This window comes from Henckelia pumila, chromosome 3 (assembly GCF_033568475.1).
Source record: "Henckelia pumila isolate YLH828 chromosome 3, ASM3356847v2, whole genome shotgun sequence".
In the NCBI taxonomy this organism is placed as follows: domain Eukaryota; kingdom Viridiplantae; phylum Streptophyta; class Magnoliopsida; order Lamiales; family Gesneriaceae; genus Henckelia; species Henckelia pumila.
The window spans coordinates 48,232,556-48,256,476 of record NC_133122.1 but is presented as its reverse complement, the minus strand read 5'-3'; the positions used below and the strand labels follow the sequence as shown (position 1 = coordinate 48,256,476).

General features: G+C 36.4%; 4 protein-coding genes and 2 long non-coding RNA genes across 7 annotated transcripts; 4 read left to right on the top strand and 2 right to left on the bottom strand.

Moving 5' to 3' along the window:
* Positions 1–371: 371 nt before the first annotated feature.
* On the top strand, positions 372–2,609 carry LOC140888670 (uncharacterized). Its single transcript, XM_073296368.1, has one exon. It carries the CDS (start codon positions 372–374, stop codon positions 2,607–2,609), a length of 2,238 nt encoding a protein of 745 aa, XP_073152469.1.
* Positions 2,610–6,428: 3,819 nt separating this feature from the next.
* LOC140893090 (uncharacterized) lies at positions 6,429–8,775 on the top strand. Of its 2 annotated transcripts, XR_012153017.1 has the most exons (3): positions 6,429–6,602; positions 6,896–7,088; positions 8,450–8,775. It is a non-coding gene; the product is annotated as an uncharacterized lncRNA (long non-coding RNA). The 2 variants fall into 2 exon arrangements; XR_012153016.1 differs by lacking the exon at positions 6,429–6,602 and having other exon boundaries at positions 6,838–7,088.
* Positions 8,776–9,590: 815 nt separating this feature from the next.
* Positions 9,591–10,997, bottom strand: LOC140888540 (uncharacterized). The gene is made up of 5 exons (XR_012152095.1): positions 10,857–10,997; positions 10,153–10,252; positions 9,956–10,015; positions 9,834–9,881; positions 9,591–9,669 (listed from the first exon to the last, which is right to left on the bottom strand). It is a non-coding gene; the product is annotated as an uncharacterized lncRNA (long non-coding RNA).
* A 2,690-nt stretch (positions 10,998–13,687) lies between these two features.
* On the top strand, positions 13,688–16,212 carry LOC140888539 (ras-related protein RABB1b). Its single transcript, XM_073296231.1, has 6 exons — positions 13,688–13,831; positions 13,974–14,113; positions 14,873–14,955; positions 15,131–15,335; positions 15,453–15,521; positions 15,925–16,212. Exons 1-6 carry the CDS (start codon positions 13,786–13,788, stop codon positions 16,015–16,017), a joined length of 636 nt encoding a protein of 211 aa, XP_073152332.1. The 5' UTR covers positions 13,688–13,785; the 3' UTR covers positions 16,018–16,212.
* A 1,562-nt stretch (positions 16,213–17,774) lies between these two features.
* On the top strand, positions 17,775–21,508 carry LOC140886602 (uridine kinase-like protein 5). The gene is made up of 14 exons (XM_073293266.1): positions 17,775–17,939; positions 18,076–18,167; positions 18,415–18,484; positions 18,586–18,701; positions 19,029–19,125; positions 19,278–19,357; positions 19,627–19,821; positions 20,066–20,149; positions 20,231–20,291; positions 20,572–20,632; positions 20,768–20,861; positions 20,968–21,040; positions 21,151–21,233; positions 21,320–21,508. Exons 1-14 carry the CDS (start codon positions 17,831–17,833, stop codon positions 21,461–21,463), a joined length of 1,359 nt encoding a protein of 452 aa, XP_073149367.1. The 5' UTR covers positions 17,775–17,830; the 3' UTR covers positions 21,464–21,508.
* A 185-nt stretch (positions 21,509–21,693) lies between these two features.
* On the bottom strand, positions 21,694–23,631 carry LOC140886603 (uncharacterized). The gene is made up of 5 exons (XM_073293267.1): positions 23,338–23,631; positions 22,930–23,027; positions 22,489–22,803; positions 22,149–22,206; positions 21,694–22,029 (listed from the first exon to the last, which is right to left on the bottom strand). Exons 1-5 carry the CDS (start codon positions 23,610–23,612, stop codon positions 21,951–21,953), a joined length of 825 nt encoding a protein of 274 aa, XP_073149368.1. The 5' UTR covers positions 23,613–23,631; the 3' UTR covers positions 21,694–21,950.
* Between the last annotated feature and the right edge of the window lie 290 nt (positions 23,632–23,921).

Below are 23,921 nucleotides of genomic sequence, written 5' to 3'. Positions count from 1 at the left end.
GCAAGATCTTGATCCATTGGGCCCAGGAACATCAAATTCAAAGGGCCCAAGTGAAACTGAAGATGAAAAGCCCAAGACAATCAAAGTGTATGCTAGGAGAAACAAACGAAACACACGTGAAGGGAAAGAGAATATATAATAGCAGTTAGTTGGTATGAGATGGTATTAGAGATTTGATTTCTTGTTGAGAGAGTAACTAGCACTTAGCTAGGGAGTTACTTATTGTACAGAGGTTTGCCTCTGGGTTTATTCTGTTTCTTAATATATAATCTTCATTTTCATCTCATTGGGCGCATCATTTTCTGTCTTCGAATTTGTATTTACTGTAAGCCATAACATTGGTCCGACCTGCCGGATACGAAGAACGGTCGATGGCAATGGCCAGCACACGAAACGATGCGAAGTTTGAAACGATGGAACGATCAGTGAATGGGTTGAAGGAGAGTATGCTACAGGTGCAAGGCAGGCTAGATAAACTTGATCAAACTCTCGGAGGTTTTAATGATCTGAAGGTGTTGATGGAGCAGTTGCTCAAGGGACAGGGTGGTGTTACACTTACTGACAATCGAAAGGAAGAAGGGCCAGGAGGAGATGATGGTAGACAGGAGAAGGAGGAGATGAGAAGGGCGTTAAAGAGGATTGAATTACCGGGTTTTGACGGCGAGGATCCGATGGGCTGCCTGGGGAAGGTGGAGCAATACTTCGACGTTCATGAAACTCCGATCGAATGTCGACTCAAGTTGGCTTACGTTTGTATGCAGGGATCCACCGTCCATTGGTTCCGCTGGATGCAGGCGAGGATTCCCAACATGAATTGGGACCGATTTGCTGAAGAATTAATTAAACGATACGGAGGGTATGATGCTAACCCATTTGAATTGATGACATCGCTGAAACAGGGACATCAACCGATAGAAACTTATATCGAACACTTTGAGGTGTTGGTCGCGCAGCTTGGTGATGTTCAAGAAGAGCAGTGTCTGGGGTATTTTCTGAGTGGATTGCGGGATGAGATTCGTCGGCGAATGATCGTTCATAACCCGCAAACGGTGGATCGCGCGATGATGTTGGCCAGAGGATTGGAGGTGGAGTTGTTTGGGAAGGTGTTGGATCGTGGAAAAAGTCGAAATGGGCTGAGTATGGGTTCTGAACAGAGAAGGCCCATGAATATGGGTTGGGCTAATCCAGCCCACATCACTGATAAGGATCGGCCATTTAATCATCCACAACCACAGATTATCGCAAAGGCGGCGAGTCCAGGAGAGGGGTACCAATGTCGGCCGCTAGCTCCGACAGAGTACAGTGGGGGATCGCGATCAAATTTTGGTGGGAACACTAGCGGAATATCTAAGGCTCCGATACAAAGGAACCGTGAGGGACGAATAGTATCACACGAAGAGTATTTGCACAGGAGGGAGAAGGGGTTGTGTTTTAAATGTGGGGAACCATACCATCCTATGCATCGCTGTGTGAATAAGAGTTTAAAGGTAACCATTCTGGCTGAGAAAGATGGGGAAACATGCGAGCTCGAACAGGGGGCAGCTGGGGAGGAAAGTGGTCATCAACAGGGCGAGATTGAAACGTGGGAGGAAACTTCTACCACCGAGTACAACACTTTGGAATTACCATTGTATTCTATCAGTGGAATTAATCAACCACAGACATTGAAAATGAAAGCAAAAGTGGCGGGCCGAGATGTGGTGGCAATGGTGGATAGTGGCGCTAGCCACAACTTCATCTCGAGAAGCTTGATCACTGATTTGGGGATTAAGGTGGATGAGGAAGTGCGATTTGGCGTGTGTCTTGGCGATGGGGCTCGCGTCGCAGGTCAAGGGATGTGTAAAGATTTGGAAGTCGATTTGGGTCTTTGCCAGATACAAATCGAAGGGTATTTGTTTGAATTGGGTGGGCTTGATCTCATTTTAGGAGTTGACTGGCTCCGCACATTAGGCGATGTCATGCTGAACTGGGCCAATATGCAGATGAGATTCACTTGGAAAGGGCAGACGGTGCTTCTACGGGGGGATCCAACACTTAGTAGATCCGTGGTATCTCTCAATTCAATTGCTAAAGTACGGGAGGTGGAATTTTGTGGGGCAGTATCAGTAAAGTGGAATGACAGTGGGGGAAGCAAACTGGAGGCAGAGCAAGGAAATTTACATGGGGATATGGCCAGTCTCCTCGCTAAATATGAAGGGGTGTTTCAAGAACTTATCGACTTGCCACCTCGACGAATACATGATCATGCTATTAACATCAAAGAGGGATCTGGACCGGTATCTGTGAGGCCATATCGCTACGCCCACCATCAAAAGGACGAGATAGAACGCATGGTGCGAGACATGCTCAAATCGGGTGTCATACAACCCAGTGGCAGCCCGTACTCCAGTCCTGTTATTTTGGTGAAAAATAAGGATGGCAGTTGGCGTTTCTGTGTTGATTACAAGGCCTTAAACGATATTACGATCTCCGACAAATACCCAATTCCGATGGTTGAAGAGTTGTTTGATGAATTGCATGGGGCTAAATACTTTTCAAAGTTGGATCTCAAGTCGGGGTATCATCAGATTCGTGTTCAACCTCAGGACATTCCTAAAACAGCGTTTTGAACGCACGAAGGGCATTATGAATTTATAGTAATGCCCTTTGGATTGAAAAACGCTCCAGCAACATTCCAAGCCATGATGAATGAGGTATTTCGGCTTTATCTGAGGAAATTTGTGCTGGTATTTTTTGATGACATATTGATTTATAGTGAAGGATGGGAGGAACACTTGATGCATGTGAAAACGGTGTTAGATGTGTTGGTGCGTAACAGGCTTGTCTTGAATCAAAAAAAATGTCACTTTGGGTTGTGTCAAGTTGAATACTTGGGACATATTATCACTGGCCAGGGGGTGATGGTGGATCTGAACAAAATCGAAAGCGTTAGTCCTTGGCCGAGACCACAAAACACAAAGGCTTTGAGAGGATTTCTTGGGTTGACTGGTTACTACAGGAAGTTCATTCGAGACTATGGAAAGATTGCAAGACCTCTTACCGACCAGCTAAAGAAAAACAATTTTTGCTGGAACGATTTGGCAGAGGATGCATTTTTTAAGCTTAAGAATACACTTATAACTGCTCCGGTTCTGAGAATGCCTCATTTTGATAAGGAGTTTGTGGTTGAGTGTGATGCATCGGGAGTTGGTCTAGGGGCTGTATTGACACAAGAAGGCAGACCTGTTGCCTACTACAGCAAGGCGCTGGCCGATCGAGCTTTAACAAAATCAACCTATGAAAGAGAGCTAATGGCTTTGGTTTTGGCAGTTCAACATTGGCGTCATTATCTTTTGGGACACAAGTTTATAGTGCTCACAGACCATAAACCATTACGAAGCCTCCTTCAGCAACGCATAACCACTCCAGACCAACAATATTGGTTGGCCAAACTGCTCGGCTATGAGTTTGAAATCAAGCATAAGGCTGGTATGGATAATGGAGCAGCAGATGCTTTGTCACGGAGAGAGGACAGAGGCGGCTTGGCTGTTTTAACAAAAGCAGAATGGGTTGAGATAAATGAAGTTAAGAAGGCAGTGTGGGAAGATCCAGAACTACGGAAAATTATTGATAAGCTCCGGAAGGAGAATGAGGGCTGCACACATTATCAATTAGTCAACGAGTGTTTGTTGCACAAAGGCAGATTGGTAGTTCCCCGTTCGTCGCAGTGGGTTTCCAAGTTGTTAAATGAATTTCATACCACATCAGTTGGAGGCCATTCCGGGGCATTACGAACGTATAAAAGAGTGGCGAGTAATTTTTTTTGGAAAGGAATGAAAAAAATGTCCGTCAGTTTGTGGCTGAATGCGTAATTTGTCATCAACAAAAGTATGAAGCCACCAAACCAGCAGGTTTGCTACAACCTTTGGCTATTCCAGTTATGATTTGGGAGGATTTAGCAATGGATTTTATTATCGGGCTTCCAAAGTCAAAAGGATATGATGTTATCTTCGTTGTGATCGAAAGGTTGTCCAAATATGGACACTTTCTTTTATTGAAACATCCCTACAAAGCTAGTACAGTGGCGGATGTGTTTATAAAAAACGTGGTGAAATTGCATGGGGTTCCAAAGACGATTGTGAGTGATAGGGATGCTGTATTTATGAGTCTGTTTTGGTCCGAACTCTTCAGGGTACAGGGGACTCAACTGAAAATGAGTACTTCATAGCACCCGGAAACCGATGGACAGAGTGAGGCATTGAATAAGTGCGTTGAGACTTATTTACGTTGCTTCTGTTTGGAGAAACCCAAGAATTGGGCTCAGTGGCTGCATTGGGCCGAGTATTGGTACAATACCTCCTATCACACATCCGCAGGAATGAGTCCTTTCGAAGTGGTATATGGACGCAAACCACCTGCCATGATTCGATTTCTTCCGGGCGAGACAGTGGTAGCAGCTGTATCGCAGGCCTTGTGGGATAGAGATGAACTATTAAGGCAGCTGAAATATAATCTTGAAAGATCTCAACAACATATGACAAAGCAGGCTAACAAAAAGCGGAGAGATGTTGATTTTTAGGAAGGTGATATGGTGTATTTGAAGTTGCGACCACATCGACAAAACTCGATTTGCACAAGAGTTTTTCAGAAGTTAGCTGCCAGATTTTATGGGCCTTTTAAGATTGAGAAAAAGGTGGGGGCAGTGGCTTACAGATTACAGTTATCTGAGGGGTCTAGGGTACACCCGGTCTTTCATGTCTCATGTTTGAAACAAGCAGTGGGTAACCATGATGTTGTGATCAGATTACCAGATGAACTGGACACTGATTTATTCATGATATTTGAACCTGATGAGGTGTTAGCAGGGCGGATTAAACACATAGCAGCGCAGCCCTATCAACAGCTCCTAATACGATGGAAAGGACGAACTGATGAGGAAGCAACATGAGAGAACCTGGGAGATTTCCAAAGACAATTTCCTGAATTTTGCCTTGAGGACAAGGCGATTTTTGAGGAGACCGGTACTGTTATGAGCCCAGATTCAAATATGCAAGATCTTGATCCATTGGGCCCAGGAACATCAAATTCAAAGGGCCCAAGTGAAACTGAAGATGAAAAGCCCAAGACAATCAAAGTGTATGTTAGGAGAAACAAACGAAACACACGTGAAGGGAAAGAGAATATATAATAGCAGTTAGTTGGTATGAGATGGTATTAGAGATTTGATTTCTTGTTGAGAGAGTAACTAGCACTTAGCTAGGGAGTTACTTATTGTACAGAGGTTTGCCTCTGGGTTTATTCTGTTTCTTAATATATAATCTTCATTTTCATCTCATTGGGCGCATCATTTTTTGTCTTCGAATTTGTATTTACTGTAAGTCATAACATATTTTCATATTCAACTACCATACATGCATTGTTCTCAAAAAAAAAAAAAAAAAAACTACCATACATGCATTCTTATTCATGTTTCCTACTTGTTGGGGATGATATCTCCATCAACTTTATAGTGATTCATTGTATACAAAATACTACTCGCACCTTTATTTCCAAAACTTGAACATGGAGAAAGAGTTTTTAATCATTCACCTATGTTCAATTTTGATAAGTTTCAATTTCTACTCTTAATTTTAGAATTCACAGATTTGCATGTTTTCTTCCGCAACCAAGTAAACAGAGGCACACAGTATTTTATTCAATCGCGTACACATTTCTAGGTTTTACACACTTTACCACACACCCCATCACCACCACAGTACATCCCATCACCACCGTCGCCCGTGGTCCAAAATAAATACTCAGGAACTTTGCTGGTCGATGCAGATGATCCAAAGACTATGGTAATTGATTCATTTATTTTCTCCCAAGTGCACTTATGTAGATCTAAACTTTAAATACTGAAAAAAAATGAGGAATATTGGAATCCAAGCAATATCGTCAACAATCCACTATCCAATTCCAAATTTCACAGGTTTTTTCCTCCTATTCTTTTCAAGATAAAATTAAATTTATGTTTTTATAAATACTGACCTAAGTTTCTTTTCTTTTTCATATTTATGATAATAGTACATAGAATTCCCACTTTAAATGAGGGGCTTTTTACAGGTCGAGAGATCTTTGATTTCAAATCAAGAGTGTTATGCATTGAACGAACCATAATATAGTAGGCTTTTCGTTAAACTATATTTTTTACAAAAAAACTATCTTTATTTATTGGTTCCTAATTGTTTTGCTCATATTTTTCTTTGGGTTTGAAAAAATATGGTATGAACCAAGAATCTCTTAATATTTTATTAAGGATTAGTGTTCCATAGAAACTGTCTTCGTGCGTTTGGTATGTCTTCATGCGTTTAGTATGATTCAAAACCGTTACTCTCTTTTCTGTAGATCGTGCTTCGTGGGTGTACATATCAGTTTCAGCCTCTCCATTCAAGTTCTCTACTCAACCTATTCTCTATCTCAAACTCACACGCTCATCATTTATCCCAAAATTTCTACGGAAACTGCATTGGAAGTCTGATTACTCTTTCAATTACTTTTTAGTATTTCTTCAAGTACTGAAGATTTTCCAACAAAAACCAGTGGAGTACATAACAAATTCATCAAATTGGGTTTTTCATAAGGTAACAAACACATTCATTTGATTACTTTAAGTTACATGCGTCCTACTCGGCTCGTTCGATGCTACCTTTAAAGGTAGTGCCTTGAACCACTCAACATTCGACACATGGCAATGGGCTTGGTTTATTTTTATTTTTATTTTTATTTTTAAAGAAAAATCGTGTCCTATCTATCCCTACAACCCAACCCAACCCAACCCTCAACCATGGTAAACTAATCGCTTAAATCATTCTCATTTCTCATTTTCGATTCATTACTCATTTAGATCTCCATCTTAATCTGCGTTGTCACCCAGATCTCCTCCACCGACTCTGAGTTCGACTCTTTCTTTTCGCCGCCCCAGACTCCGGATCATGTCAAAGTCAAGGTCAATATCCACTCCGCCGAGCTTTTGTTGAACCACCGCCGACTCGAACTCCCTTCTCCCCTGACCCCGACGCTACCTTCCGCGGTCGGGCTGCCCGTGAAAACTCCCTTCTTGAGTGAAGGTAATAATGAAATGTTAGCTAATAAACAAGTCTTGTTTATTTGATTTTTTGGGAGTTTCGAGATTTGTGTGTTTTCATCCTCTGTGTTTTGAGATTTTGCTGGAATAGAGTTCTGTAGGGGCAAAGGGCAAAGTCTATGCATTTGGTTCATTCATGTTCATCATCAGGAACATATATTTGTTGTGTAGTTAAATCTAGTATTTTCTTTTATGTATCCAATTCAACTGATTGGATGCATCAATTCACATATCTTTGTCATTTTTTTTTTTGCTTCATCTAATATTTTTAGTAGTGTGGACTGTTGATTTAAAAAACACTGGCTTTCACTTATCCCCGAGAACTATAGTGACTTTTTATATATGATTTTTTCATGTTGTCATCTGCCATTATCATTTACAGGCAATCATTTTTGATAAAACAGTATTCTACATACATGTTTTCTCCTTATCTTCCAGGTTTACATTATCACATATTTTCTTTTTTTATTTTGTTTTATCCTGTTTTTCACCTATTGTCTGGATGTAATACCGGTAACAATGGCTAAAAATGTGTGTCTTTGTATAATGTGAAAAGATGTTCTTGTGAAACTAAGGTAATTTGTTTTGTATCTTTCACTAAAACAGGGGATATATTATTTTGTAGGGTTTTGTAACAACTTGGTGATGAATGTATTTCTTGGATCGAAATTTCGTGCTGCTTTATACTAGAGTTTCGTGCATTTTCCTTGTGAAAAATATGTCACAAAAATATTACAAGTTTCATGTATTATATCTCCAGATGCGGGGGAAGCCATCAACTAAATTTGTTTAGTGAAATTAGATATTTAGCAATGACTATGGGCTTCTCTCTGAATTGGTATTGCATGTTTTTCAAATTCCGTTGCGATAAGCTTGCCCATCGGATGTATGACCCAAATATGACATCAATGTAGTGAATCAATAAATTAGTTCATTACATATCCAATAAATGTGTTTATATGCTATGATTGTGTAGTTTATTTGTCCATATTTTTTAATTTATGGGTTGTGTATTGGTTAGATTCTACTAATGTGAAGTTGTTTGTATGTATTGACCATTTTGTATTGATCATTCGGTCTTAGTTTTCTTGGTGTAATGATTTTGTAAAGGGAAAGTAGGAATCATGATGCATTTCATTAAATATCCAGTAAATGTGTTTACATGTGATGCTTGTGTAATTTGTTTGTTTATATTTAGGAATCCATGGTGTTCTTCATTGTCAAATATATTGAATTATAATACTCGGCCTCACGTATCTTTCAAACAATTTATTTACCGCATATCAGTTAAATAATTTCATTCCCCTTGTCTTTAATCACAATTATAATTGTTTGCTTCATTAGGTTTAATGGAATTGAAGACACCTCAAGCCCATTTCTACATCCTCCGAGGCAAACATCAAGTATATTCTACCAATTGATTTGCTGAGAATGACCGTGGCATGCCATACTCAAGTCATGTGTTACCTAGAGTAGCTGCAAAGAACACACCATATGGACGTGTTTGGGTTCTTACGCTAGTTGATATGTTTTCTGTTTGTAGGGATAATATTTCTCGTCAGTAAGATGTGATATCTTGGTTGTCTATGTATTCTCATGTAGGCCAACATTCCAGCGTTGAACTATGTATTATGTACTTTGGTATATGTAATTTGTTTACTTTGGTACTACGTGACATATATATGTAGTGGTGGCCAAGTATATTATGTGTAGGGCATTACTCTTTTTTAAACTTCTTCACAATGGTGTGAGACACATTTTATATTTATTGTTTCATAAAATGCTTGAAAGATATGAAGGACTCGAATCTGTCCATATACATAGGATATGAAGTATCAAAAACAACCTCACCCCAAACTCAGTATTTCTGCTTAAAGACAAATTAAAGTACTGTTTTTTGGGAATTAGTTGGAGAAAGTATGAATATAAAGATGGGTAAGCATGCATATGGTTAATATTTTGTTGAGTTTGTTTCTTTGTTTTTGCATCATTATTTTATGATTTATTCTTTTTTTTAGTGATAAGACTTTTGTCATTGATCTTGGGTTATTTTTCTTATCAATAAAAAAAATGAATAAGTAAAAAAATATGAATAAAAGAGAAATTATAGACTTGAGTCCCTCTTTTCGGTCTTGAAACAAAGATTATAAAAGTATCGTACATTGAAAATGGTTTTTTTAAACAAAAAAAAAAAATAGGCAGCGCCCGCTAGAAATGCGAACTGCTTCAATAATGCAACGCTGTTTTCATCTTTTCCTAATATTTTCCCACAAAAAAACTTCAAAACTCGAAAATGATTCGATCAAAGCAACCCATTTTTTTGAATATAAATTTACACAAATCAAGTTCTTTCAAATGCGTCCCAAACGACAATCAACCATGAAAATCTTTGGAAAACAATTCAAAATACTTATTTAAACAATCACTGCACAAAATCTAACTCTAAAAACATATCAAAACCTTGAAAGATGCAACTTCTTATTTCCGCAATATGTGCATATCAGAAAAAACATACTCCTTCCTCATTAGTTTTCATTTTTGTGAATTTCATGTTTTCCTTAAACCTATCAATTTTTGCAACATAAGAGATGATGAGAGAACGACTAAAACAAAACTTTTATAGAGAAACCATTGGCAGGAGTAACAAAATAGCAAAGTGACTATCTTTTTGAGAAACTATAAAAAATAAAAAAAAAAACCATTGGTATGTAACTGGCAGAAGCAATACCTCCAAAAAACATCGAGAACCATCCCTTCAGTTACCTTGATTATTTCTCTGCAAAATATGAAAAAATCAAAGAAGAAAACTATTTTTAAATAAATTCAGTGTTATTTGATAAAACTGTCTACTTGTGATGAATGAGGACCCCCAAATTGCATCTGGCCACTTGAATAGAAGTTTGTGTTACTCTACAGTAAAAAAAAAAAAAAAAAGCCAATAATAGTGTCCAATAGCTGCTTTGACATAAGAACTGAAATTGTTTGCTCCAAAAAACCAAAAAAATGTAGCGGCACACATTATTGCAAATATGACTCATGATTATTACCATTTCATGGGAATATTGAGACAAATGTTGTAGAATGTTGACTTCTTCACCGTAGCCTCTTACAACTCTTCAAGTGACAATTTTCAAACAAAAAATATAGCTGAAATGAAATAATAATAATTTTCACTGTCATTTTGGATGTAAACAATAACATTTGTAGGTTACCAAATGGATGCATTAAGAGTAAAATATTCACTTATACATTTAACCCAATTTGCAGGACTCAAATATATTCCACTGACAAATCAACTCACAAAAAAAAAATTATATTAGGTCCTACGATCCAAGACTTGGATATTTTTTAAATACACATGCTTGAAGGTATGGATCCATGGAACTTGTTTGAGCATAGGCCTAGAAAAAGCAAGTATTCAACCTCAAATCCCAGCCACAAGAGCAGAGCGAGTGCGGTTATCTGAGAGGCATAAAAATAGAGTTTGGTGATATTGCATAGAAAGAACACGAGCCCCATAATTCTGATTCTTGATAGATCTACTACATAACCTATCTCAGTTCCATAAACAAGTGCAAATGACTCCAAGTTGCGGTGATAGGAAATATTTTTGTGACTTGGTTCGGGTAGATAACAAGAAACAATAACTTAGCCTGATACCGTAGCCATTATGATATTATTATCTGAAGTAACACCTTTTAAACAATGTGATATGAAGTTCAATCGAAAATTCTAAAACCCGAAGCATTACCTTTGCTCTCATTCCAAAGAGAATAGTATGCAATGTCGGACTCAGGGCGGCAGCGACGTGGCCTCGGATGGGAGATGGTGTCGAACTCAGGGCGGAGGCGGCGTGAGATGGCGTCGAAAAGGAGAGATCTGGGTTTTGGGAGAAAAAGAAGGCGGCCAAAATTTGAATTTTGTGAAATATTTTTGTTCCCTTTTCACACGTAAGAGCTAACCATGGTTGAGGCTGCAGTCAAATTTCTTTTTTTTAAAAAAAAAAAAAAAAACCACTGCCACGTGTCAAATGTTGAGTGTTTCAAGGCACTACCTTCTCCATTCGGGTTCTACTGTTTGCCATAAATTCACCTCTGCTTCTACGGATTCTCTATTGTTATCAAAGAATCAACCACCACCTGTTCGATGAAATGTGTGAAAAGGAAAAATTAATTTTTATTACACATGACCTGGCCGTAAGGAGGCATAATTAAGCTCCATTTACTTTAGTATCTACAAATGTATTGGTCTTACACAAGTTAAGAACTTCACGACTTCAGTTGCTAAGTGAAGATTTAGGACCCATATAGCAGTTGGCAGTGTGTCCACGTTTATGCGTTTTTTACTATTTCGCTTCTGCATATGGCAGCATTGCAGTAGGAATATGTATATATTACCAGTCCATGGGAATATACTTTGTCTCTGTTTTGGAGGATTGCAGTAGGAATATGTATATATTACCAGCCCATGGGAATATACTTTGTCTCTGTTTTGGAGGTCAGTTGTTCTACAGTGATTTATCAATCAGTTTATGGAATATGTATATATTACATATTACATTTTAATACCAGCTTGGTTTTAGGCCTTTCTAAATGTAATTAAGTTTATGAAATATGTATATATTACAAATTATATCTTAATTCCAACTTCCTTTTAGGCTTCTCTAAATATGATATTTAGGTATATTCTTGATCATTATACATTTTGTTAATTCGAGTTAGGAATTAAGATGGAGTTTAGGGGATGTGATTCATACTGTTCATAAAATAATCAAAGTCGACGAACGTAGCTTCGTAATTTATCGACTACTGATTTGATATCGGGATTTTATCTTTGTGGATACTAGGAAGAGTATGGTACATTTACTATTTATGTCTTTCTGAATGTTTGAGATACAATCTTCTTGGTTGATGTGAGGAAGTTGTTGAAGTTTACTGCTTCATTACCTTCAACATGTGCACATGAGTTGGTATTAAGTTATTTGTCTTATTGTGCCATGTCCCTCACAAATTTCTCCAAAGTCTTCGACACCTTACTAGATATTTTTTGTACTTCCGGATACTCTGATGTCCTTCCCACACCAATTTTCTTGCAACACTTATGGAATCCCACCAGCTCATCGATCTGCTTCGCTGCCATAACATAAGCATCAAAAGCCTTCACACAATTTTAAAACACACATATTAATTTTTTCTAATGCATATCATAGATGCTATTGTTCATTCCCATATTTATTTGCAAATATCTACTTTTATATTTTCAATTTTAAGATTTTGTAATGTGCCCAGTTTCATTTTTATAAAATATTTAAAATTAAATAGTCATAAATATTTTTAGTCTTCGTTTACCATGAAACAAATTATTTATAGTTACTTTCAAAACTATTATATTCTTATTAATTTTTTATTATTAAAATATTTTTATATGCTCAAATAGTTTTACGTGTTATGCAAGAAATTACAATTAGAAAAATTTACATTTTAACAATTTTAAATCAATTTATATGGTGCAGTAATTTGTATGATTTATAAAATAGTGTTTTGTTGTATGTTATCTGTTGGGTATATGCATAATTAGTTCCTACCGTAATGTGTCATTTTAAGGTAACTTGAGATGACATATCTCCTATTATATGTCTTTCTATTATATTAAAGTTGAGATATTGATAAAAAATGTTTCGCTACCGCGGTATGGCCAAAGTCAAATTACAAATAATCATCTATCTTATTATTTTTCCCTCCTTCCTCTTCCCCTTTTCACAGAACGTGATGTCTATGCAAGCAACACTTGTGCCTTTAAATTTGCAATTAAAACGATGTATATTTACATGTCTAACTATGTTACCTTTAAATACAGTGCTTAATTACGCAAAGTTGTAGTTAAGTTATAACTATAAATTTTATGCACACATAGTTTTCAGAATTGATAAATACTATAAATATTATTTACCTAAAACTACAAATTATTATTATTTTGTGTTTTTTGCCATGATTTTACATAAGTTACACATTTTAATGTTTTTTGTTGTGTTCTTCTTGGTAGCCTAAAATTTTATATTCTCAAGTTTCTTTTGAAATTAGTGATAATTACTTTTCATGAACATTTTTTCTCGCAATTCTACTATTGGTCCATTAGTTGTTAATTGTTTTCATCTATTATTTTGCTACAATTTATAATATCATGACATTGGATTTTATGTTGCAATGACTATTCGATTCCTGATGATTACTATAGGTCCACACATAAAAAAACCAAATGGTCATGAAAAAAGTTTAAGATCAAATATTGATATGCAGGAATATATTTGAGTTTTAGATGAAAAAATATTTTGGCTGCGATAAACATATACATATTAAGATTGTATTTTCAATGTTTTTTAGTTCAAAACTTTTTTAAAAAGTATATGTCAATGTGTACATATATGTGTGTGTTTTAAATAATTTCGTTATCTTATTTGACCGCAGTAAATTAAATTTATTAGAGAAATTATGAAAGGTTATACACAAACATGTTTGACATATTTTTTTATTACACACGTGCCACGGGTTGCTAATATTATATTATATTTATAGAGGCGTGCGTGTGGCTTTACGACAGTTCCTTCCAAGGAAGAATTGCAGGCCCTCTTTTCATCATCATCATCATCCTACGGCACGAATTGACGACGTCGTATCGATAGAATGTCGTACGACTATCTCTTCAAGTACATAATCATCGGAGACACTGGTAATCTAGCTCTTTTAATTTTTTTCTAATTTACTCATACACTTTGTGGGATGGTGGAAACCCTAGAAACTTGATGTTTTGACCTTTTTTAGAGCTAATTCATGTATATAAATTGGTTTTGACGCGAGGAGTGATGTTGTAGGAGTGGGGAAATCGTGTTTGCTCTTGCAATTTACGGACAAGAGGTTTCAACCAGTGCATGATCTCACCATCGGAGTTGAATTTGGGGCTCGTATGGTCACAATTGATGGAAGGCCTATCAAACTTCAGATTTGGGATACTGTAATTCTTCTGAATTTATGTTTGTATTTCTTGTTTTGTTGATTTTGGTGTTTTATCGTGTTGATGCTGATTTTAGAATTTATTGTTTTTTTTTTTGGTGATGTTCCTGAGGTTTTCTTAACGTTTGTTATGTCTGATTAAGAATTGCCAAATCTTTGCATTTTTTTGTTTGTTTCCTTGCACGAAGTTTATACCAGTTCGTTTGTTGGGAATTCTGGTGCGTTATATTTTCTTGTTTAAAAAGATCAAATTAAGTGAATTGTAAAATGATCCCTGGTTAATGAGGTTCATCCAAAGTTTGTTTCTTATAAGTCAATATTTAATAGGATGAAGCATCATATGCAAATTAAACATTCTAGCCACTTGCATCCGCAATCTAGTAATCTAGTCCTTTCGTTCTTTTTGCCAAAACTCAACAGTTTATGCTTTAGGCAAAGACTCTCATGGCTTGTAGGTTATATACATCAATGATCTTTCTGTTTTTCACTATTTGATAACTTCTGAACTCACAAAAATAGAAAGCTTGAGTAGATTAGTTTTAGTGACAGATATCATTAAATGTGTGTTTTTGACAATTACCTTATGCTGATTCAAGCTTTTGCTCATAATCAGATTCTTCTATAGCCGAAATCTAACATAAATTCACCTATTTTGTTAAATTGTTGTGTTTGGTTGTCCTTTTGACAATGAATTACAGCTTCTTCCAAATGAAATTTCTTGTTTTATGACACATGATTGATTATCTTTTCCTTCTTCCAGGCTGGCCAAGAATCCTTTAGATCCATTACTAGATCTTATTACAGAGGAGCAGCTGGTGCACTTCTGGTTTATGACATCACCAGGTATCATATTTTTCCCATGAACCGATCTTGTGCTTGGATCAAGCAAATGATAATGCATGCTATTACAAATCAGCAGGGAATTGATTTTTGTTTCGTGCCCACCCTTGGGTCCAAATCTTTTACATTACTAATGAGTTTTTTTCTTCTAATGTTGAGAATCTGTTCTAATCTGTAGGAGAGAGACATTTAATCATCTTGCAAGCTGGCTGGAAGATGCTCGGCAGCATGCAAACCCAAATATGACAATCATGCTTGTAGGAAATAAAAGTGATCTTGCTAACCGAAGAGCTATTAGCAAAGAGGAGGGAGAACAGTTTGCGAAAGAAAATGGACTTTTGTTCTTGGAGGCATCTGCAAGGACTGCACAAAACGTGGAGGAGGTGCTATATTGAACAAAATCCAATCTAATTATCTATGTTTGTTGATTGGACACCTACTTTGTATAAGCAATTTTTTTCTCACATTTTTACCTATGTAATGTATGTGCTGCATCACAGGCATTCACAAAGACCGCAGCAAAGATACTTCAGAAGATCCAGGAAGGTGTCTTTGATGTATCTAATGAGGTAAGGGCACAAACATTTATGCTGCCTTAAACGATGTTATCACACAAGCGGGTGCAGCCGTATTAACAGTACTTAATGCTACTCCTCGTTTCAAGCTGCTAAAAGATTTTGGGTCTGCTGTTGTCTGTTTAACTTTCAGGATAAATAATCATTTTTACACGACTATTCATTAATTCATGGGCAGAATTTTTTTATTAATCGATGGAATTGTAGTAGTCTTATGGTTTCTGCTGTAACAGGATACACATGTGGAGTAACTACCTTTCTTAAGTATCTAATTGTACTAGTATGAACTCGATATTTTCATCTCTTTAAATGCATTTTTTGTGACTTGGATAGATGGTCTTTATGCTTGTTTTTTGGGAAATCTGTGTAAGATTAAATATACGAGGTGAAATTGCAGTCATCTGGCATCAAGATTGGGTATGGACGGCCTCAAGGTCCCGCAGGAGGGAGAGATGGAACAGTTGCTCAAAGAGGTGGATGTTGCAATTGATCATTGTAGATAGACTAAGATAGAATTGCGGATTCATCTATTGTGCATTTGTAATCAGCTATGATGAACTAATGTTCTATTCATACTAAGTGCTAGAAAGTGAAACTTGTATTAATTGCAAAATATAATGAATTTACTTTCGCACCCAACCATGCCCATGGTGCTGCTATATGTGATATAGATAAATGTTATTCACATCATGCTAGCAATGGTTTTCTTGATCTTATGCTTGTAGAGTAGGGATGTGTGCTTTATTTTCTTTATAAATTTATGGAAAGCATACTCGAAAACTTATGACATGGATCAAAATTTATTCATGTTTTACATCATTATCTCATGTTATGTGGAGCTATACAATATTCGTATTAGTTTTCGTAATGTGAGGTGCGATATCAAAGAAATTCCTAAGTAGAACTTAAGCAATTAAGAGTGTCTAGCAATAAAAATGACAAGTCTTTGTAGCTCTATGTTTTGAGCCACGTAAAAACTTTTTTGTGATATTATTTTATGAATTAATTTTGTGAGATGAGATTTCTTATTCGATCGGATTTTTGAAAAAATATATATTATTTTGTATATCAAAAATATTTTTTTTCACTCTAAATATGTTTGAGTTATCTATTTTACCAACAAAAATATACGTGATCTCAATTTTTATTTTTATTTTTTTAATAAAAAAAAAACTATGATGGAGCGATTTAGGGAGTGTTTGTAATAAATTGTGATTTTGTATAAGTGATTAATTTATAAATTATAAAAAAGTTAAGAAAAATCAAAAGTTGGTAGTGTTTGGAAACAAATGTGAAAATCTAAAAATCAAAATTGGGTAGTGTTTGATAAATAAGTGATTAGAATGATTTTAGAAATGACCTTCTTATTAGAATCACTTTTAGAGAATCATAATCACCACATGACTAGCTTTTGGATTTCAATTAAGTTAAGCATAAGCTAACACATAATCTAAGTTTAAGAAACACACAAAAATGATTTTTTTAAGCCAAAAACTAACAATCATTTTTTTTTAGTGATTGCAAACACTCCCTAAATTCACGATAAAGCGAGAATATTAGCTCAATAGTAAATCTAAGAGTGATTTAGTTCATGATAGAGAGAAAATATTAGCTAATAGTAAATTTAAAGGTCGTAAATGTAATTTAATTTATTTATTGAGAGTGTTTGCAATCACTAAAAAAAAGTAATTGTTAGCTTTTTGCTTTAAAAAATTATTTTTGTGTGTTTCTAAACCTAGATTGAAATCCAAAATCTAGTCATGTGGTGATTATGATTCTCCAAAAGTGATTCTAATAAGAAGGTCATTGCTAAAATCATTTTAATCACTTATTTATCAAACACTACCCAACTTTGATTTTTAGATTTTCACATTTGTTTCCAAACACTACCAACTTTTGATTTTTCTTAATTTTTTATAATCTATAATTTAACCAACAATCTATTACAAATACTCCCTTTAACTATTTGATTTTATAAAAGCTCATTAGGTTCTACGTGAGTCGATTATTAACGTGGCTGAACAAATCACAGTTTATATGGGCTCACTTTCTTTCGACCTTCGGACGGTGCGGCCCGGATGGTTATTAATGGGCTTTGTCCGCAAACTGCATTCAGGCCCATCAATCGAAGCACGTGTTAATAAATCCGATCTTCCCGCGAAAAATCCCGCAACGAAGAACAATTCTTCAACGAAGTCACTCATTCGATTCCTTTTACTGTTTTTCTTTCTTAAATGTAGTGCCAATTATTCTTTCGGTTAATTTGTAAAAATAAAAATAAAAATTGAGAGGCGGTTTAGGAGATGGAATCTGAAAGTGTTCCCCCGATGAGGAATTTAGCAGAGAATCACTTTTCTGTTCAATCAAACGGCGGCTCAGAGCAAGTTCCACTCAAATTCCCATTCATAATTGGTAATTTTTTTTAATATCTTCAACTCTTTCGATGCTTGAAATACTTGCTCGAGCTCCAGAAAACCATTTTTTTAGGTTGATTAATTGTTGGGAAATCATCATTTTTTTTGCATATGATGTTTGGTTTAATATGCAGGTGTTGCGGGAGGTACTGCATCAGGCAAAACTACTGTTTGCGATAAGATTATATCACAACTTCATGATCAAAGGGTTGTTCTTGTCAATCAAGTAACTCCTTATCCTGGTTCCATATTAATTAATTAATTCCGGATTATTATGCTAAAGATACTTGAAAATTACATTGTGTTGATTGCATTAGGGGTTAGAATATTGTTTAGAAAGGAAAAGCCTTGTAATTTTTCCATGCTTCAAATTTTAACGTACCACTCATTTGCTTTACGTTCTCATTTTCTGTTTCCTTTATCTTGTTCAATTATGGATTGGACTATGAATTGTCGGACGATGTGTGTTTCAGGATGCATTTTATCGCTCATTGAGTAGTGAGCAGTTAGAGAAGGTTCGTGAGTACAACTTTGACCATCCTGGTAAGCATAAACGAACTTTCGAAATGTATAGTCACAAATATATGAGATCGATGCTTTTTTGTATATTTCTAATATGATAACAGTAGGATGTTACTTTTTAGATGCCTTCGACACAGAACTTCTGCTTTCATGCATGGAAACTCTGAGCCATGGAAGAGCAGCCAGAATCCCAAATTATGATTTCAAGAGTCACAAAAGCACTGAGCCATCTCGCCTGGTACTCTTCCAAGTTTTTTTTATATATATATTGTTACTCATGTTACAAAATTAGTCTTCAAAGTGAGAGGCACAGAAGCTTTTAGATATGCTCATTTGACATTTCTGCCTTAAAGGCAAGTAGCTGCAACTCTACCCTCTTCATATTACTGTATATTATCAATTGGCTTGTGCTGTATAGCATCCATAATCCATCAACAATGGATTGAGCGCCCCCCGCCTCAGTTTGCACAACACTAAGGGATTGAGCGATGATCTGAACGTCTTAGAATAAGATCTGGCGCAACATTATTCCTTTCTAGTAATTAATTTTATTGAATGTTTGAAGGTAAACCCCTCCGATGTCATAATTTTGGAAGGAATCCTGGTTCTTCAAGATTCTCATGTACGTGACCTTATGAACATGAAGATCTTTGTTGATACAGGTTTCTTGCTTTTGAGCTTTATCCCTCTATCAATTGTTCATATTGGGTTATGGCATGTGTTAAGTCAATAGGAAGTGAATTTGAAATTAGTTAAGGATTTGAACCTAATGACTCACAGTTCTATGACAGTTACTAAAATTTTAGCTCTGCAGACTCTGATCTGCGGCTTGCAAGGAGGATACAACGCGATACTGTTGAGAGGGGCAGAAATATTGAGAATGTTCTTGACCAAGTCAGTATCACAATGTTGACATCACATCATTTTGGCACCTTTCATTTGTCGCTTAGAATTCGCATGTGAAGCTTAGTCTATATGTAATAAATGTAATTGCACTTGGAATAAAAAATTACACTAACTAGTCGAACCACTCGATATATGGAGGTGTACAACATGACCAAACTGATTAAAGACAAAGTTATCCACACTTAATGACATCAGTCATTACTTGGCATCTACGCTTGGTCTTCAGTTATCGCTGTACAGTTTTGTGTGATTTGCAGTATGCTAAGTTTGTGAAGCCTAGTTTTGAGGAATTCATACTTCCATCCAAGAAACATGCCGATGTCATAATTCCTCGTGGAGCAGATAATGATGTTGCCATTGACCTGATAGTACAGCATATTCGTACAAAGCTTGGTCAACATGATCTTTGCAAAATATATCCAAATATATTTGTCATACATTCAACATTTCAGGTAAATTATATCTGGTTTAGGATCTTTTGATGAGCTTGTGTACAGTTTGGATATTCAATCTTGAGTTCTTGAAATAGTAACAGGAGTAAACTTATTTGAATTTATCTTTTCTTTCTTTTTATTTTCTTTTTGTAGACATGAGGATGCACAAACTAGCATGTGACACAAAAACTACTAAACTGATTTGAATCCATTTGTTTCTTTTATTTTCTCTTCTCTCTCTCTGATTTGTTTTTTTTTTTAGATCCGAGGGATGCACACACTAGTACGTGACACACAAACTACTAAGCATGACTTTGTTTTTTATGCTGATCGACTCATTCGCATGGTATGTCTGTTTACTGAAACTTTTGTAAATAATTTTTGTGGCCATGTTAAAGAATGTGCATGTATTTTATTTATACCGTAGGTTGTGGAGCATGGTCTTGGTCACCTTCCTTTCACTGAAAAACAGATAATCACCCCTACAGGTGATAAATCTCATTGCTTCGTTTGGTTATTTAGATGAAGAAAGCAAGAAATGGTTGTTTGTGAATGAGGGTCTCTACTGAGTTTATGGTTCATGTTGATTTAAGATACAATCCTGAAGTGTGATTCTGTTCTCACTTCCAATAATTTGTATCTCCGATACGGTAATACTATAGTAACTCAAATTATTAGGTGTCAGTTGTTACCATCAAGACATTGGTCAATATTTTCCGTTGGATATAGGTATGTAAAGAAAAATTCTTCCTCTTCAACCACTTGCAGGATCCGTGTATACCGGGGTTGTTTTCTGCAAACGATTGTGCGGCGTTTCAGTCATTAGAAGGTAATCATCCCCTTGGTTTGAAATCAAGAAATGACCATTGAATCTACTCTCCTTCAGCTTGATGTTGTTCCCTTTTCTTGTTTCTGTTTGTACATGTGTATTTCTGGTGCTCATGCCTTGGAATTCTTGGATTAGTGGGGAGAGCATGGAAAACGCACTGAGAGCTTGCTGCAAGGGAATCAAAATTGGAAAAATCTTAATCCATGGAGAGGGTAAAAAAGGGCGACAGGTTTGTCCATGCAGAACCACCTCAACCTGAATGTAGTTTGTTTCACACCGATCTTTGTCTATTTAAACTCCCAAGTTTTTCACCCATCACTGCTAAATTACTGCAGTTGATTTATGAGAAGTTACCATCAGATATTGCAAGTCGGCATGTTTTACTGCTCGATCCAGTTCTCGCCTCAGGTTCGACATTTAAATGCCCAGTGTACAGTGTATTATTCAGACCTATATTGGTTACCATCCATATCTACATATATCCCAAAAAGCCTTTTTTAATTCTGTTCTGCGGTCAGGAAATTCCGCAGTAAAAGCAATTTCTGTGTTGCTTGGCAAAGGGGTTGCAGAATCCAATATCATTTTCTTGAATCTTATTGCGGTGAGTTAATCCTTTGCAATGTGATATTATTGAGATTCCAAAATCCACATTTTTGTTTTATTTGAGGGACGATGAATAAAATTCAGGCCCCCGAAGGAATTCATGCTGTTTGCCAGAAATTTCCAAGACTTAAAATAGTGACATCCGAAATAGATGCCTCACTTAACAAAGACTTGCGTGTGATTCCTGGCATGGGTGAATTCGGGGATCGCTACTTTGGAACTGGTTGAACTCTGGGGACAAATCTTGAAGAATCAGCGGATACACGAAAAGCAGCTACCACATTTGCAATTGTAACGCAAAACAGAGATATGGAAAAGAAGAGCAGGAGTAAATTTTGATATTTTAATTTAACAAAATGTTCTACCTCAACCATCTGCAAGTTGCACATTCTTGGGAAAATAAAACAGAATTTTTTGCAACCATTTTTGGTATCTTAGCTTAATGAATCTCCATTCAGTAACTGATCGTCGTACCCAAAAAGACATCACTTTGGGGAAATAAATAAGTTTAATGATAAATCCAAAGCAAACCCAAAAAAAACAAACAAACAAACAATCAAAACAACAACGCTGACAATATTGAATTTCCTTCTGGTTTACTACTTTTTCCACGATCAAAACTTGTAACGTGGATTTCTGAGAAGTGGGAAGGATACTTCCAATTGTAAGGGTCAAAATTTCTTCACTGGGATTTGGAGCTCATTGCCTACATTATTTATGATTCTGCGAGTTTCTTTTTCTTCTTCCTTGTGGCAAAGCTACTAGGTCCGATTTCGAGGGACATTCGTTTGGTCCTGCGGAGATAAAACCAAGGTCTAATTATGGCACAACACCAAGGTCTAATATGGCATAACAGAAGTTCCCAAAGTCCAACATAAATTGAAACAAAAGTGTAGTTAAGTATTGAACATACCGTTTGGATAGCTCTCCAGCTTCGTGATTAGCCTCTTGGCCCTCTTCGTCTCCAGCATCTGCTCCATACAAAAATTTCATCATATAGCAGAGATGTAATCAATTCATGTACAGAAATGTCATCAGAGCCACATATCCTAACATCTGAAAGGCTACTGTGTTCTTTGAGTGTCAGCAATCAAAGCATATTGCATCACCAAAATTTCAAATCAATAGGCAATGGCCCTTTTTCATAAGTAATTTCAAAAGACAAACTAGGTCAAGGGATCAACTTGCAACATAGCCTGAAAACCAAAGCAATAAGCTGCCGACATGATTTAAGATTAATATGGAGCACATACCTTCTTCTCCAGCACCATCATCACTTTCTGAACCAGAGCCCCATCGGTCTTCCCCATCATCATTATCCCATCTGTTCCCAACAGGAGGTATCCAAAAGTCGACATCTTCCCCTGAATCACTCTCTTTTCCTATAGAATCTCTTGTTTCAGATATCTTTTCATCAGCAATTTCCTCTGATTCCTTAGTATTCTTCTTATTTTTCTTCTTCTTTTTCGGCTTACCATCTTCATTCTTCTTTTTCTTCTTCTCCTTTTTTTCCTCATCAAGCTTCCCCTTCGTCCCATTTTGCATTTCTTTTTCAGCCTCTTTTTTCTCTGCTTACACATTAACGTGCAAATCAAGCATAAAAATCAAACCTTCGAAATCGAACGTGTTCTCTGCTTAACAAGAATTTTCCCAATTCACTTAAGCCTTTAAGCAAAACTGCAAATCAGACAAACCTAACATGTTGAGGAACCGTTTTCCACTTATATGCTTCCATATATGCTCCTCCGATTTGTTGATGGTAACTCCGGTTAGTTTGCAGATTAGCTTCGATCTACAACAACATCAAACCACAAGCAACATTAAAGTAACTATATTCGAATCCCTGAGGAAGTGGGTTTGGATTCCTAATTCCATAACCAAGCTCATAAAACAAAACCCCCCGAAGAACCATAACTCTAAGCGTGATTCTATTTCCACTTCCATGAATGCAACCATTCAAATCACTGCTAAAACACGATTCAACTGGAATGTAAAATCTGCTCCATGAAAGTTAAAGCAAACGCATATGCTATTCAATCACAATCCACAAACACTCCCAATTTCAAATCAAGCAGCCTAAGAAGACAAAGAGGAAGAATTACCGAGCAGCTGGATCCTGACGGAACATGTTGAGAGGGGGCTTCTTTTGGGCGACGGCGGAGTCGATAAGACCCAGACGGCAGTGCTTGGACAGGGCATAAGAGTCCCTGGAGTGAGCTGGCAGCTCATGACCAGTCTCCACGCATTTAATGCGGCCATTTTCAAGCGGCTCGAAGGTCGGAGAGCCGAGCAAATTGAACCCTTCCTTCTGCTCGGAGGTGGTAGTGTCGTCGGAGGTGGTGGTGTTAGGGTTTGCTGCGCCTTTCTTCTTCCCCATACTCCACAAAATAAATAAAATTCAACCAAACAAAAAAATAAAGAAAAACAAACAAAAACTATGGCCGTAATATGGGTTTTAAATATCAAAAAAATTTCCAAAAAATATCAAATAGATTTATTTTTGGGTTATGGGCCGGGGTTTCAGTAACAGCCAACATGGCCTGGTTTTAATTGTTTCAAGGAACTGGGCTTCATCTTGGCCCATTATATTTATTATAAAATCTTTATTATTATTTAAATAAAACCAAATATTATTGATAAAAAATATTTTGAAATAAAATAATGCTAAAATTTTAATTGAAAATAA

What these genes read in the sequence shown, in the direction of transcription:
- LOC140886603 (XM_073293267.1), bottom strand. Translation starts at nt 23,612, where the DNA reads ATGGGGAAGAAGAAAGGCGCAGCAAACCCTAACACCACCACCTCCGAC. An exon ending in CGTCAGGATCCAGCTGCTCG is followed by an intron (nt 23,028 to 23,337) that starts GTAATTCTTCCT and finishes ATGTTGTTGTAG; the next exon opens with ATCGAAGCTAATCTGCAAAC. An exon ending in GCTGGAGAGCTATCCAAACG is followed by an intron (nt 22,030 to 22,148) that starts GTATGTTCAATA and finishes TTATCTCCGCAG; the next exon opens with GACCAAACGAATGTCCCTCG.
- LOC140888539 (XM_073296231.1), top strand. Translation starts at nt 13,786, where the DNA reads ATGTCGTACGACTATCTCTTCAAGTACATAATCATCGGAGACACTG. An exon ending in AACTTCAGATTTGGGATACT is followed by an intron (nt 14,114 to 14,872) that starts GTAATTCTTCTG and finishes TCCTTCTTCCAG; the next exon opens with GCTGGCCAAGAATCCTTTAG. An exon ending in TCTTTGATGTATCTAATGAG is followed by an intron (nt 15,522 to 15,924) that starts GTAAGGGCACAA and finishes GTGAAATTGCAG; the next exon opens with TCATCTGGCATCAAGATTGG.
- LOC140886602 (XM_073293266.1), top strand. Translation starts at nt 17,831, where the DNA reads ATGGAATCTGAAAGTGTTCCCCCGATGAGGAATTTAGCAGAGAATCAC. An exon ending in CGATCCAGTTCTCGCCTCAG is followed by an intron (nt 21,041 to 21,150) that starts GTTCGACATTTA and finishes TTCTGCGGTCAG; the next exon opens with GAAATTCCGCAGTAAAAGCA. An exon ending in TTTTCTTGAATCTTATTGCG is followed by an intron (nt 21,234 to 21,319) that starts GTGAGTTAATCC and finishes AATAAAATTCAG; the next exon opens with GCCCCCGAAGGAATTCATGC.
- LOC140888670 (XM_073296368.1), top strand. Translation starts at nt 372, where the DNA reads ATGGCAATGGCCAGCACACGAAACGATGCGAAGTTTGAAACGATGGAA.